The sequence below is a fragment of the Oryctolagus cuniculus genome, chromosome 17 (genome assembly GCF_964237555.1).
Source record: "Oryctolagus cuniculus chromosome 17, mOryCun1.1, whole genome shotgun sequence".
Taxonomy (NCBI): Eukaryota; Metazoa; Chordata; class Mammalia; order Lagomorpha; family Leporidae; genus Oryctolagus; species Oryctolagus cuniculus.
In genome coordinates, this window is record NC_091448.1 from 22,304,231 (window position 1) to 22,319,359 (window position 15,129).

The 15,129-nt window shown below is 46.5% G+C and overlaps 1 protein-coding gene across 2 annotated transcripts; it reads right to left on the bottom strand.

Annotated features, from left to right (window-relative positions):
- Positions 1-1,980: 1,980 nt before the first annotated feature.
- Positions 1,981-14,649, bottom strand: MSL1 (MSL complex subunit 1). Of its 2 annotated transcripts, XM_008271431.4 has the most exons (9): positions 13,519-14,649; positions 10,854-11,077; positions 9,486-9,868; positions 7,539-7,586; positions 7,012-7,076; positions 5,675-5,742; positions 5,161-5,285; positions 4,930-5,002; positions 1,981-4,532 (listed from the first exon to the last, which is right to left on the bottom strand). In XM_008271431.4, exons 1-9 carry the CDS (start codon positions 14,284-14,286, stop codon positions 4,442-4,444), a joined length of 1,845 nt encoding a protein of 614 aa, XP_008269653.2. In that variant the 5' UTR covers positions 14,287-14,649; the 3' UTR covers positions 1,981-4,441. The 2 variants fall into 2 exon arrangements, with proteins under 2 accessions (XP_008269653.2, XP_051681616.1); XM_051825656.2 differs by lacking the exon at positions 7,539-7,586 and having other exon boundaries at positions 13,519-14,555.
- Positions 14,650-15,129: the final 480 nt, after the last annotated feature.

A 15,129-nucleotide genomic window follows, 5' to 3' on the forward strand; every position in this document is an offset into this window, starting at 1 on the left:
CTCGGAGAGCCGGACTCCGGCAGCGTCCCGGGGTTGCCCGGCCATCTTGGGCTTTCCGGGTGGAGGGCGTCAACCTGCCACAGCTCCGCTGCAGCTTTGGGGCTGGTTCTTAGTTTTCTTTCTTCATTTCCCGTTTCTAGCTGCGTTTGAGGCAAATCATCTTACTGCCTTCGTTTGCTTGGGAAAGCCAGCGATCGAGGTGCACCTCTAAAGCGGTAGTGCCGCATCAGATTGGCCACACCAGCGCAGGTTAAGGGAAAGGGCGAAGGAGAAACTGGTTATCTGCAGTGGAGCCACAGGGCTGTGTTGCAGCATTCTCCCCGTCTTCTTCCCTCACGTATTTTCCCACCCAAGACATGGCCTCTCCCAAAGTGCAGGCTGGTAGAAAGCTAGTCTTATCAGGATTCTAGAACCGATTTAACAGGAGATAAGCAGAACCCGGTGTTGGTTTAAAGTGCTGACAAGATTTCCTTCTTGTTAAGGGTTACCAGACGGAAATGCTATGATTTTTGGCAAGGCCACTTGTCAGCAATGAAAGAAGTCAGTGTATTTTCTTTGGGCCATAAGTAGGATATACAAGAGGCATAAGCTATTAGTGCATGTTAATAATGGATACCAGATAAAGGTCACTATGAGCACAGGATTCTGCACTGGGTCATTTTTTATAGATGCTATGGGTAAGGATCCTGATGCCTATCAGATTTATAGACAACTTGAAACTAGAATTATGAATGCCTCGGGATTGACTCAGACCCAAACAATTTCAACTGGTGGCCAAATGAGACTTGTAAGTCCCCCTCCAAAAATCAACTGCCTGAGTTCAAAATGGAGGGTGTATGTTTCTAAAAGTTAAAAAAAAAAAAAAAAAAAAAAAATCGGGCCGGCGCCGCGGCTCACTAGGCTAATCCTCCGCCTAGCGGCGCCGGCACACCGGGTTCTAGTCCCGGTCGGGGCGCCGGATTCTGTCCCGGTTGCCCCTCTTCCAGGCCAGCTCTCTGCTGTGGCCAGGGAGTGCAGTGGAGGATGGCCCAGGTGCTTGGGCCCTGCACCCCATGGGAGACCAGGAAAAGCACCTGGCTGCTGCCATCCGATCAGCGCGGTGCGCCGGCCGCAGTGCGCCGGCCGCGGCGGCCATTGGAGGGTGAACCAACGGCAAAGGAAGACCTTTCTTACCTGTCTCTCTCTCTCTCTCACTGTCCACTCTGCCTGTCAAAAAAAAAAAAAAAAAATACCTGCAGGCTCTTAAAACCGCAAGCTAAATAGGCACATCTAAGGCTGTCTGAATAAAGGGATAATCTGCCACTTGTCCTTCAGTTGTTTGGTCTGGGTCGATTTTTAAATGGACATGAGTAAATTTTCTGTTCATCACAAGGGAACCAAAACTTCCTGATCCTTTATTTATTATTTTATTTATTTTGAGGTTCAATTGTTAAGATTTCTGAATATTTAACATGAAGAGAAGACCTGAGATAGCCACAGCAATCTAACAGATTGACCATGAGGAAAGAGGAATTGGTGTATTTTTCATCACCCTAGAAGACAAAGCAAAGAATCAATGGGTTCAAAGTTACAAGAAGTCAGATTTGGTCAATGAGAAAGTTCAAACATTTGAAAAATGTATAGGGAAAAACATTCTGTTGAAGTAGAAGCTGGACTTCATTTGTCTGAAATGTTGTCCAGAAATCATGTATCAAGGTTAGACTAGATGACCTTTAAGGTCTTCCCAACCGTGAGATTTTATTCATTTAGACACCAGCCACTAAGCATCCTATATTCTCTTGTTTTTAAAGTTGCCAATTACGTTTAAGGTAGGACAATAGACAAAGAGGGATGAAACACACATGTATTCATACACAAATGGAAGTAAAGGGGAAAGCAGCATGTCATCTGTTTGATTGTGGAAATGAATTTCTTTCCAATGTTTCAAATGTACAAGTAGATTTAATGTTTCCTGATAAATCTAATAAACTGAAGCAGCAGTTCAAAATTTAACAGCCACAATAGTTTATTTACAATTGAACTCTTTATAAGATATTTACAAGACAACCAATTTTACACATCAGAAATGGTATCAAAAGTATGAATTACAACACAGACAACAATATGAAATGAGCATAAAAAAAGCTTAAGTGGACAGACAAGCAATTTTTCATTTTAATTTATTAACACTAGCTTAAACTTTGTTAAAGAAACAAAGGACTATGTTTTAGGAGAATTGCAGGGCTTTCAGTTGAAGATTGAATTTCACAGTGTTGTATCCCATGTAGGGAAAAATAAGACTAATTTTCCCCTCACGCTCTAACACACTGTAATTTTGCTCTTAGAACTTTGCTCTAACCTCTTCAACAAACCTCAACATAACCAAAATCAAAGAATTGATCTAGATGAGGGAACAATAACAAGAGGGGAAGGGAGAACCAAGGAAACAGAATCCACGTAAGTCTGGCCAGATAGCACCTCATGGATTCCTCTCAGTCTAGCTCAAGTACAGTATCTGGGGAAGTCCCCTGTGTAGGATACAAACAGGTTAAATTTGCTAGCCCATAGCCAACATTAGGAATCTGAAAAATGCTTAAATCAATAAGAAACTGAGAGGGATCAAGGAACAAAGTAAAGAGACACTGATTGGGGGTATTTTTATTCTTTCTGGGCACATTATGAAGGAACATAACAACATAGGTCAGAGTAGGAAAGCTAATCGCTTGCCACATTAAAATGATGGAGAACAAAAGAAAAGTCTGGCCCAGTTTTTCTAGAAATCTCCTCCTTTAGGTGTGAGATGAGAGCCCCTAGTGGAATAAGTCCTATTTCTCTCTACATCCTTGCTGCAATAAAGTTTACAGCAGGTTCCCTTATAGAGAGCCCACTCTCCTAAGCAGATGGAGTTAACAAAATGAAAACCCATAGCCACACACACACACACACACACACACACACACAGGCGCGTGCGCACACACGGAGAAATAAGAGCAGCAAGATCATCCAAGAATACTACATGTGCTGCCAGAATAATTCCTTTCAAAGTCAAACCCAGGGAGCACAGATCAGCATCTCACAAAAAGCTTAAGCAGTGGGAGGCCCCTGAGGAACTTCTCTTCCCACAACGATGTCCCATCCTCTATCATGCTCCACTCATGGGCCGGCCACACACCCTACATACCTTGGCTTCTCCTCTAAAAGTGCTAATAATCTGGGGACATATTCTCTTCAAGGATAAAAGCCCCTACCTTCTAGGAGATTAGACCCCTACTTGTTTTCACACAATAGTCCTTAAGACTAGTGAAAGGCATTTCCTATATATTTAAGACCAGAGGTCTTGGCTCTATTTTCCTTCCAGATAGTTAACAGGGATCTTTCAGAGACCAAAGTGGCCTGGGAGTGCTGTCCTGAATTTCTTTCTTTCTTTTTTTTTTTTTTTTTTAAACAAAATGGGGGCAGGGAAGGGGGGATCAAGATGGTACACATACAAATCTATTTTTACAAAGTGAACGGAGAAGCTCATTAGGTATATCTGTTTCAAGATATAGACATTTGCCAGCCAAAGGGCTAATATTTCCTCCCCCTCCCTAAATCTCGACCTCACCATCCAGAGCTGTAAAAACGATAAAGTCCAATTAAGGCATACTTGAGAGGTGATGTGACACAAGGACATCTATACAGGTTCTGGTACGCCATTCCCAAATGCCAACTGCTTTTGTTTAGAACCGTAACTCTTCTGGAACTAACCATTCCCATTCTATTTTCTAAAGATTTTATTTTCTGAAGGGTGGGGAAAGTACTTCAGTTACCCATTAACTAAAAAAATAATCAGAAACATCCCTTCCCACATGGGTATATCAGAGAACAGTGTCCGAGGAAAGCTAGCTTTTCAGATATTTATCTACCAACTGTCAATAATCTCCTTGCCACTCTCTGGAGATGACTTGCTTCATCACTTCAGCTGTTCTTCCTGATCTGGTCCTAAAGCTCATGGTGAGACTTTTTGTTTTATTTCAGGGTAAAAACCACTATACCCTGACTATGAGGTGGGTATACCAAGTTGAGAAGAGTGCCAAGTAGGCATGCGCCAGCGGAAGGGGTTGATTCACCTTCCACATATCTACTGAAGACGGCCTTTTTACCACTTTAACATAGGCAAATGTAAAGAAGCAGACCCCTGAAACTTCCAAATCTGCTACAATATAGATTTAACTTGAGAGTTTACTTTCCCAAAAAGGGAAAAGAAATCCCAATCACCTTCCATAATTCACAATTAGCCCAATGAAAGTTTTAGTGGAATCAGAGTGATGAGAACAAAACCAAACTCAAGGGAGTATGGGAGGGCATTACCAGCGAATGATAACATACATGAGGACACAGGTCACATATACAGGTCTCTGCCACTCTCTGGGAATGGCATGCTACAACTATCTGAAGACAGGGTTCATTCTTGCCAGCACAGCTATTTCCTACACGTCCGGTGAGGTGTTTGCTTCTTCTGGATCTCCAACCTGCATCGGCTACGCTCATCCAACCAGGGCAGCTCAAAATTCCTGGCAAAAAAGGATGAGGAAACCAACTTGTAAGACTAAAAGGGATTCACTGAACATGATAGTATCTAAAAAAGCCACTAAGTCCCTCACCACTCCTAAATCCTGACTCCCAAGATTCCAGTTTTGAGTCTTCTCTGCCCCAAAGCCAAAACAATAGGCAGTGCTTTGGAAACAAAGTGATGGAATAATCTACTTCTAACTTAAAAAACATTCCTCCTAATTCCTAGAATGGGAATCGTATCACTGCAAAAACTAGTTACCCAGGTAGCTTCACTTCTGTCAAAGAATCAGGGTTATCTCTAAGCCACCTAGTTCCACTTAGTACCTAGGCTTCTGTGAAGTGTAAAAGGGAGGCACAGGCTACCTGAGAGGGGAGAGGAAAAAATCTCATACTTACTGTGGAGTTAATTTTGGTAATGGTCGTCCAAATGCTACAACAGGCAAGAAGGGGGTAATCATCAAACTTTCAACTATGGAAGAAAGTCAAATGGGACCTTGTTAGTTACACAATGGGAAATATCCAGTAACTATACCACTGCAGTTCATTCGTTCAGAGAAAGCTGTATTCTGGAGCCTGCATCCTTTTTCTTCTTTACAAAATCAACTCTTTGAGACAGGCAAAACTTACCATCATCTGGCTCAGGGAAAAATGAGGTAACCTCAGGCTCAGATTCCTGAATTCCTTTCTTTTTATACATTCTGAGCTGTAGTCGCTGTAAAATTCTTTGTTCCCTGATCCTCTGAATATCCCATCTAGGAAAAACAAATCAGACAAACAAAACAAACCCAACATTACTGCTTACCCAAAACCTGCCCCATAAAAGCAACTCATACAATCCAGACTCTAGGAAGATCCTTACTGACTCCTCTAGATGGGGTCATGAGAACTAACTGACTGGTTAGGGTAGAGCTGCTTAAGTCTAGCAGTCCAGATCCTGTGCAGGTGTTCCACATAAGGTGGAACCAAGGAAGGGCATATATGAAGAAAAAGAGGCCAAACGTGCATAGCTACAACAAATATCAACCAACTGGGAAACCAGTAACTTAAGACTTAAGAGCTCTGGGATTCTTGACAGCATGGAAGAAGGGAGGTTAGGTCCTAAGGGCTCGACTGTTCCCAGGATGGACATCTTTGGCCTCACCTTTTCCTCCTCTTCTCGTCCAACTCCAGTTTTGCATGCCGCTTTGAAAATACACTGTCATCCAGGTTCTGTGTGAAGAACAGCAGCTGATCAACCATTTATCACCACGTTCCACATCTACACACTGACTGCCCCCGGCTTCCAGGAACGGAAAATCTGTTCCTCTTAAGTTGAGTCTGTGAGTTCTATGGATATCATGTAAACCTCTTGGTAACAGATTCAACAGAACACATGCTCCTTTCACCACTCACACCTTCTAAGGATCTCCAAATTTAAAATTATTTCCATAACTTTGCAAGGTAAAAGTCACATCAAACAACCAATCCTGGAGACTACTATAAACCATTCCTACCTTCTATACTTTGTAAGAGTATGAATTTAAAATAAACACACATTTTTAAGAGTCAAATGAGTTTGGAATTCAAAATTATGCTGCTTAACACATACTAACTTGTTTTCTTTTTTCTTTAATTTATTTTTTATTTATTTGAAAGGCAGTTTTACAGAGAGAGGAGGAGAGAGATGAAGATCTTTCATCCACTGGTTCACTCCCCAAGTGTCAGCAACAGCTGGGGATGGGCCAGTCAGAAGCCAGGAGACTGGAGCTTCTTCCAAGTATCCCACATGAGTGCAGGGGCCCAAGTACTTGGACCATCTGCTGCGTTCCCAGGCGCACTAGCAAGTAGCTGGATTGGAAATGGGACAGCCAGGTCTTAAACCAGAGCCCATATGGATGCCGGTGTTGCAGCCAGCGGCTTAACCTGCTATGCCACAATGCCAGCCCCATGCTAACTTTTCTACTTAGCAACAAATTTACCTATGTTTTGAGCACTACCCAGCTGTTTATTTTTGAATAATCACTTAACTACTCTGAATTTCAGAGTTTTCTTACCTGTAAAATTAAGGGGGTTGGCAGTTAGTCTACTGGTTAAGACATCCTTGTCCCATATCAGCATACTTGGGTTTAATACCCAACTCTGCCTTCTGACTCCAGCCTCCTGCAAATGCCGACCTGACCCTGGGAACCAGCAGTAATGGCTCAAGTAGTTGGGTCCCAGCCCCTCATGGGGGACACTTGGATTGCATTCCTGGCTCCTGGTTTCAGCCCTAGCTGGAGGCTGCTGGAGGCATTTGGGGAAGTGAACCAGTAGATGGATGCGAGTGTTCACTCTCTCAAATAAGTAAGTAATAAAAAACAGTTAGACTAGATAATCTCTCACATTCCTTTCTGCCCTCAAAGTTCTATTTAACCCGTCCATAGGACTCTTAGTCCAGTTACACCCCTCCATTCTATTCAGTTTCTTATTTCCTTCCACTGACATCTCTTGGGTACCTACCTCCAAAAGGTCTGAAGGATTTGGGTCCCTTAGAGGCTCTACTGAGTGGTCCCTCCAAGAAGGAACTGGAAAAAAAAAAAAAAGAACAAGAAAGGGAGGAGGGGGTGGAACCACCTTTAAATCCAAAGTCGCACAACCCTCCAACTATTCACTAGGTCAAGAGGTCTCTCCCCAGAAAGACAAAGTTACCAAGTGACAGGAATCCATTCTATGGCCTCACCTGAAGCCATATTCAGTGTCCTCGCTATGGTATTAAAGAACCTAAAATACCATTTGCAGTCTGCCAAACTCAGGATCACAAAAAACCCTAAGCCAATACCTGACAATTCATAAATGGATGCTATTGCAGTTCCTGAAAAACAACTGAAATTTGTTGTCATTTTGAAGGCTATAGGAGTGTGATCAATCATACACCAAGGAATCTCACTCTCCCACATCCAGTGGATGGGGAATGCAGCTCCCAACCATCCACCAACCCCCCAACCCCCCACCCCAGGCCCAGCCAGCATAATTCCTATTCTACTCACCAGCCAAGACTGAAGTTTCTCCTGCAACACTTGATGGCATCAGACACCCTAAATAATGCAGGAAAGAAGAATCATCTCAGTGTAAAAAGAAAAAAAGCCCATACCCAAAATGGAGGAAAGGATCATCACTGAAGTCTCACTAGGAAGCCATTTTGTTTTTTTGAGTCGTTCTTTTGAGAATTTCTCTCTGGGGGAGGGGAAGAGGGAACAACAGACAAAAGAAAAGAAAATAAGCCCACCACTTTTTTTTTTACACTGAGACGACTTCTTTTCTTCATTATTTAGGGTGGTTTCCCTGCAACAGTTGATGGCCAAGGATATCAAACCTTAAACTCAGAACATGGCAGGTGAGTAAAAGTTGACCCTATTTTTCAAATAAAAGATCAGTGTTCTCAAAACTTACATATGTAGTCTTCTTAAACAGCTCCCTCCTCCCTCCAAACAAACTACCTTGCTGGTCCAGCCTGAACAACATGCACAAAAGACTTTGGCTTCCTTAGGATAAGCCATTGAGACTTCCTCTTGAGATAGGGGCATCAAGAGTAAGGATCCACACGTTCATTCACAACTCAGGCTCCTCAAGGGGCTGGGATCTCCCCAGTCAGACTCCTTCGTACTGTTATGCCCAGAATCTTAGAGGTGTTTGGAATTTTCTGTGCTAGGGCAGACAGGGTTTTCAAAAACAGCCAGTCACACAGAACAGCTCCGGAACAAGCCATTTCCCAATCCCGGATGGGAAGTTGCTTCACGGTTTCTCTTAAGTTGTTACACAGCATTGCCATGGCAGCAAAAAGGTTAAGCATTAAGGATGAACCTGTTCAACTGACTGAACCAACAAAAAATCTGAACCTAGATCAGGATCCTGATCTATCTCATGTACCCAAGTGTGAAGCCGAACGAATGTTAGATAATTAACAGTAATCTATCTTCCCCACTTAGTTTTGTCACGAGAACAGCCAAACAAAGCCTGGAAAATGCTTATTGGAAGGGATTCCCATCCCCATCCCTGCTAGGGCAAGACATAGTGGTAGCGACTTGGGGCTGCAGCTCTATCCAAGAAGGCTTTCCCCATTAGCCCGGAGCACCCACAGTGACTGTCATAGACTACTATTACATGACGGAAGGCACACTCCAGTTACTGGTTGATGTATGAGATAGGGGAGCATCTCTGTGTGGAAGCCATAAAGAAACAAAAAGGGAATGAAGACCAAGGTCCCACACCCCAAACCCTCCCCAAGCAGCTCAGATATCCCAAGATAGTCCTTATTGTTTGAAAAATAGTTTGTAGACCATTTTATTTAAATATATGAACAACCAATGGGCTACTGCAATCCAAGTGCACTCTCCACATTTTAGAACCTGTGTGAAGTATAGGAAGATAAAGTAAGACTGTTGGTCTTTGGCAGATTCCTCCTGCCCCCCAGACCGGGACATAGAGATACAGATAAATGTTTATATAGTTAAAGAGCGGAGGCCCAGGTGATCTTCCCCACCCCAAGCTGGCTCCCCAACCAAAAATTACCATTGGCCCCTGAGAACACCCAAAGACCACCCTCCCAGGTTTCACACAGTATCAATTGCAGGAACAGTCGTGCATGGCAAAGTATAAGTTCTATGCATTTCACAGCACAGAAAACCCTTCTTTCAGAGGGCATGCAAGTTGCCGGAGATTACACACCCCCAAGTCTGGTGCTCTTGTGATGAGCAACTTACTGGCAAACACATCTCCCAGTGTTGTAAGCAGGCAAACACATTGAGCACATTTTGCTGTAATTCCATCTATTTGCAATGCCTGCACAGTGTCTGTCTCTGGCTGTTAACTTACTCATTCTTGACAGAACTCTGCTTTATTGATTGCACTTTTTAAAAAATGCCAAAGGCATTTTCACACTTGTTAGCTTGACCGCCACCACTAGGGTATAAGAGCAAGTGTTCTCTATGCCTTACTTGCTACAGTCTCCTCCTTCTTTGGAGAGGATTCCCGTAATGGTAACGGTGATGGGGGAGGCTGGTGCCAACGACACAAATACATTTCTGTGGTGGAAAGGTACGGCAAATCTTCTATCTCACTTGAGAAGGCTTTCTCCTTGGGATGGGCGCTGGGTCCCTTTTGGGGAGTGGAGAGTCTTGGTGGGGTGTCCACTGAAGACCGGGGCTTTTCTGGGGTTTCTTGGCTCCTCAATTCACGTTTACAAACAGTTTCTGATAAGGAACCACAGGGTTCCTCTTTAATGGGAGAGTGCTTAGGAGTTTTTGTTTTGACTTTTGAAAATTCAGGAGCCAGCTTTTTAACAGGAGTCTTTCTTTCTGTACTTCCAAATGGGGATTTCCTATTAGATAGGGAAGAAAACATTGTAAAACTTATTGACTCTTACATAAAATCTGATTTGAGTATATTTGGGGGCAAGAGAGATAGCTTGTTCTCTTGTCCCACAATGAATAGTATTCAGATAACCTGAAATATCTGGCACTCATTTAGAAATAGAATATGCCCTTAGTCAACATTTGTTGAACAAGTAATTTTTCATGCTTAAGAGTATCTTATAGTATTCTGCTGTCTACTGTATTTAAAGATTCCGGTTATAGTCAAGATCCTTTAGCCAACATCTGGTGCCACGACTCTGTGCCACCTATTTCATTACTGTCCACCAGAGACCAGTCTAGCTTACCTCCCACCCTTAAACCATGTTAACTACAATCTCTAGTTCCTTTTTTTTTTTTTTTTGCTGTCTGCTGCTTTCTTCCCTGCATTTGCCCAGAACACCACCTTTCCATCCCACCAACCTAAATTCTATGCCTCTTTTTCAAGATCCCTCTCTTCCTCGAAGTTTCACAATAATCTTTAATATCCCTGAATCTTACAAAATTTCATTTACATCCATCTTGTATATCTGCATATCTCATTGCATCTGAATTCCGAGTTTTCAAAACTTTTGCCCATCCTTAGTTTGAATAATTTCTTTCAGCCGAAGAACAGTTGTATTTTCTTTGTATGTCTACTGGTGCCTACCACACTGCTTTACACCTCCTAACTTGAAGTGACCTGCTATAGTTTTAAGAAACTCAGTCACATTTGTTACCTATTCTCTTTGTGATGTACTCTGTATTCTATTATCACTACTGTGACCAAAATGTTCCTAACAGACTTCTATACAGCATGGTGGTTAAGAGAGTCTCAAGATAGTTTCTCAGTATAATAGAAGTAATTCATAATTCAGGCTATGGTCACTATAAAACCAATTCATAAATCCCAGTCCCCTACTCTCAGTCACTGGTAACAAGTGTCCAGACAGCGTAACAAAGTTATCAGCACACCTTTTGTGTCCCTTTCCACTCCGCCCACACGAGAAAGGCTTGGGAGGCAGAGTCTGGGATGTCTCGGAAAGCTCCGGCTGGCAATCCAGTTTAATTTTCTCAGATAGCTCTGTTTCCTCTCTCTCTTCAGTTTCATAGCCCTGAAACAGCTTGTGCCTTTCCTTCTCGTTATCCTTCTTTACCAGCTGCATCCGCCTTTCCATACGTTCAATCCGAGCAAGGAGCTAAAAGAGAGAATGGCAAAATGCAGGCTTAAGACACAAAAATTTAAACACAGGTACTTAGCCCCATTTAGGAATCAGTATAGTCTTCTGCCTCTTTCAGCAGATCACATCAATTCAACTTATTCTGTACAGGCAGACATTAATCTGAATAGCTTTACTTAAATGTAATGGAAAAGAAAAGGTACACTCTAACCTAGATGGCAAGGGACATTGGGGAATTTGTAGTTTGTTCTTCTGAAAGAGGATCCTCTTACTAAGAGGGGCCACAGAGTACCTTTTAATGACCAAGTCTCTTCTACTGCTAACCATGTGGGAGTTGAGAGTTTCCAAAATTAACCTTATATACTTGTACATTCTTTTGAGAGTACCTAAGGCTATCCAAATCCAATCTTCTCTACTTCTGCTCAAAAACTATACATGATGGCAAAGTCAAAAGAGTATATCAAGAAAGAATGAAGAGCTCATACAGTGCCACTAAGAATGGCAGTGTTATTTCAACGGGGTGTGTGTATGTGTGTGTGCGCAGGGAGGGGGTGTCACTTCTAAAACAATGAACATTCCATTTGAAAGAATTCTAACAGAAATCAGTGCCCACAAATCTCAACAATCATGACATATACATATCCCTTTGCATTTTAGATAACAGAAAAAGTTATACCTATTTAAATATTGATTGAAATCAAAGTTCTTTAATTCTAATTAAAAGGGAGGACTACCTAATCCAACAGAAAATGGAAGTCTATTATCATGAAAAACTTCACATTAATTTAGTTTAAAGGAAAGGTGCCAATTGTGCTACTTACACTCTATTACAAGAATTCTATCTGGGTTAGACAGTGATATTAATGCTGCCTTAATTACATCCATTACACAGATTTCAGTTGAGACCAAACAACTGGAATAAGAGAAGCAAGCTTAAGCAACACTAAGACTGCAATACACAACACAAGCAGTGGATGCCAAGTTCGGACTGACACTCTATCCTTAGTTCACCCCAGTTTTCTTGCCTAGGAAAGCCTGCAAAAGGGGGCCATTACCTCAGGAACTGAGCAGAAACCTCCACAAGCAGCAGAGACACCTCCTGTCAGCCACACTCTCAATTTCATCTCCTTACATCTGGTTTGATTCACAGCCTTAGCATTACTTAACCACGGCTCGTGGCTGACATTTCCTTGATATCTTCTGCTTCACTGGTCCTCACCCCCAACACCATGTAAGGATGTGATCTGTTGTAATTACAGTACCATCACACCCCAAGACTGCAGTACAGTAGCTAAGCAGTGCCACCTCCATGTTGAGTAACTTCCAGAAATCAACACCACGAGATATTTTAATAAGACCTGCCCCTGCCCCAGCTCCCAAGCCACCTTGTGGAACGCATTCTCCAATAAAACGGCCATCTGATGCGATTCATTTGGAAGGCAAACAAAAATGAATAACCCTCTGCTCCCTTGCTCAGCCCTTGGCGCACACAACGTGAGAGAGACAGAGAGAGAGAGAGCGAGCGAGCTGCAGCCTGAATACAATTGTAGAAACCATGTTTATTTTTAGGCAGCTGTAATGTATGCTAGCACAATAATAACCCACCGCCCCAGCTTCCCTGATATCCAAAGGAAAATGTTTTCATGCAGAGGTGCCCTTAACTACTGCTGCAGTAGAAACAAGCCTAGGGGGTCATGCTTCCCAGAAGCAGGAAGAAATAGGAAACGACCGCCCTACTACCTCAAGATTCTAAAACAGGGATTTGGTGTGTGTTGGGGGGAGCGGCTATGCAACACACTTGATAAGCTTACTTTCCCCTGATGCCTCAAAAGTCTTGCAGCTTCAAACCTCAAGGCACCTGGTTATGTTCTATAACTCAGAGTCCTACTAAAAACTGTCTGAAATCCCAGGCAGCGGTTCTTAGAAGAACATTTAAGAAACACCAACTGCAGTTCCACAGAAATCACCTGTCCTCTGCCCACTACAAGGCCTACTGCCCTCCTGTCTGAAGATGCTGCAGCAGTGGTTAGGGCAGCAGCTGCGGAGCCCCTCTCCTCCACAATGCTCTTCCAACCTACCAGCTCTTTAATTTAACCCTTCCACAAAGCTACCACAGAGACACTGCACCCTTCCATTTTTAACCCCTCCCAAATCAGGTCTTTTCCTACTCCATACATCCTTCCCATAAGCCTGGAGCTGTCATTTTAAATTAACCCTTTGGCCTCTGAGTCGCCCCTCCCCCTCTCCTAGGGAGCGTTGCCCTTTAACCCCTCCCTCCAACCCAACGTGTGCGTGTGAGCCTGGCTCCCAAGGACTCAGCACCTAGGACACCCCTACGCGGGTAGCCAAGCTCCTTTACCCCTAACCGAGGGGTACACCTCGGCTTCCTACAGCCCCCTTCCCCCGAGCATGCGCACAACTCGCTCCTCGTCCCGAACGCAGATTAACCCCTCCCGTACCGTGTCTCTCTCGGACTTCAGCTCCTCGATCTCCTTTTCCTTGGCCTGCAGCTGCTGCTGCTGCTGTTCGATGAGGTCCAATTGCAGGAGAAGGATCTGTTTGAGGCAGGCGGCCTGACTGGAAGCTCCCGAGCCGCCGCCACCCCCGAGAGGGCTCTTCCTCATGCTCTTCCATCTGCCCTCGCTAGCCGCCAGGGTCCCGGCGGTGGCGGTGGGTGCGAGGGGTGGCGGCCCGGGCAGAGGTAGTGGTGGGGGTCCCGCCGGGTCCGAGGCGGTGGCAGCTGGAGGAGCCGCCCCACCCTTGTCCCCAGCCCAGGGCGTAGGCTCTTTGGCCGCCGCCACGAGAGAGCCCGTCTGAATGGGCAGCACCGCCTGATACTTGGGCCGGGGGCTGCAGCCTGCTCCGGCAGCGGCTGGCTCCCCCCCAATGCCGGCTTGTTTGGTGGCCGGGGGCGGACAGGGCAAGGGCACCGAACCGCCCCAGCTCTCTTCCTGCTGCCCAGGGGCCGCCCCGGCCGGCAGTAACAAGCCCCGGCCCTTGCCGCCGCAGCCGGCCGGGGAGGGCGCGGGGCTCCCGCCCTGGGAGGAGGCCAGCGGGGGCCCCGGCTCCTTGAGCTTACGGTGCCGGGGGAGGAAGTGGGCTTCGGCCGCCCCGGGCTCGTCCTCGGGCCCGCCCAGCGCCGCAGCCCGCTCGTAGTCCAGTCGCTGCTCAGGGTTGCCGCCGGCAGGGGCCGCGGCCGCCTTGAACACTGCGGATCTCATGGTCATAGTGGTCCGGAGCAGCGCCGGGGACCGAGACGGAGGAGGGGGGTGGGGAAGGGGCGAGGTGCGGGGGGTCGAGGACGGAGGAGGGGGAGGGGAGTTTGGCGGGCTCGCCTCAGCAGCGCGGCAGCAGGCCTCCGCTAGCGCGGCTCCTCCGGGGCCCGGGCGCCATCCCGCCGGCGTGCGGAGAAGTGGAGGCCGCGGCTGAGGCCCGCCGCCGGCCCATGGGGGCCTCGCCGCCGCCTCTGCTGCCGCCGCCGCCGCCTTCGCCTCAGAGGCAGGAGCTCGCACCCAGCCGCCCCCGAGCTCATCCCCGGAGCTCGCTTCGGCCCCCCCTGGCCCGGCCGGGCCCGCCTCGTCTCCCCACCCCACACCCCCCCTTCCCCGCCCCGGCCCCCCGCCCCGGAGCTCGCCTCAGCCGCCCCGAGCCTCCATTTTTCCCCCCCCTCCTCCTTAGGAGGGGGTGGGAGGGATGGGTCCGCCCAAAGCCCTCCTACTCCGGGAGGGGGCTTCTGTCGCCTCCCCTGGGGGTCTCCGCAGCTTGGGGTCCCCCTCCCCCACAGTCACCCCTGGCGCCTCGGCGTTTCCCTTTAAAAAAACGGAGCCGCTCGGAGCCGCCACCGCCGCAGCCGCCGCCGACCGGAGAGCGCATGCGCCGCGAGGGAAGCGGGCGGGAGTGAACCGGGAGCGGAGAAGAGGGAGGCGGGCCGCACTATTGTGAAAGGGGCTACGGCCGCCTCGAGGGGGGCAGGGAGGGGGCCAGAGGGGCCGCGGGAGCCGGGGGCCGGCGAGGGGAGGCCGGGGATGAGGGGGCGAGGACCGAGGAGCGCGCGGAGGAGCGGGGTGAAG

What these genes read in the sequence shown, in the direction of transcription:
- MSL1 (XM_008271431.4), bottom strand. Translation starts at nt 14,286, where the DNA reads ATGACCATGAGATCCGCAGTGTTCAAGGCGGCCGCGGCCCCTGCCGGC. An exon ending in TGAAGTCCGAGAGAGACACG is followed by an intron (nt 11,078 to 13,518) that starts GTACGGGAGGGG and finishes TCTCTCTTTTAG; the next exon opens with CTCCTTGCTCGGATTGAACG. An exon ending in GACGAGAAGAGGAGGAAAAG is followed by an intron (nt 5,286 to 5,674) that starts GTGAGGCCAAAG and finishes TGTTTTTCCTAG; the next exon opens with ATGGGATATTCAGAGGATCA.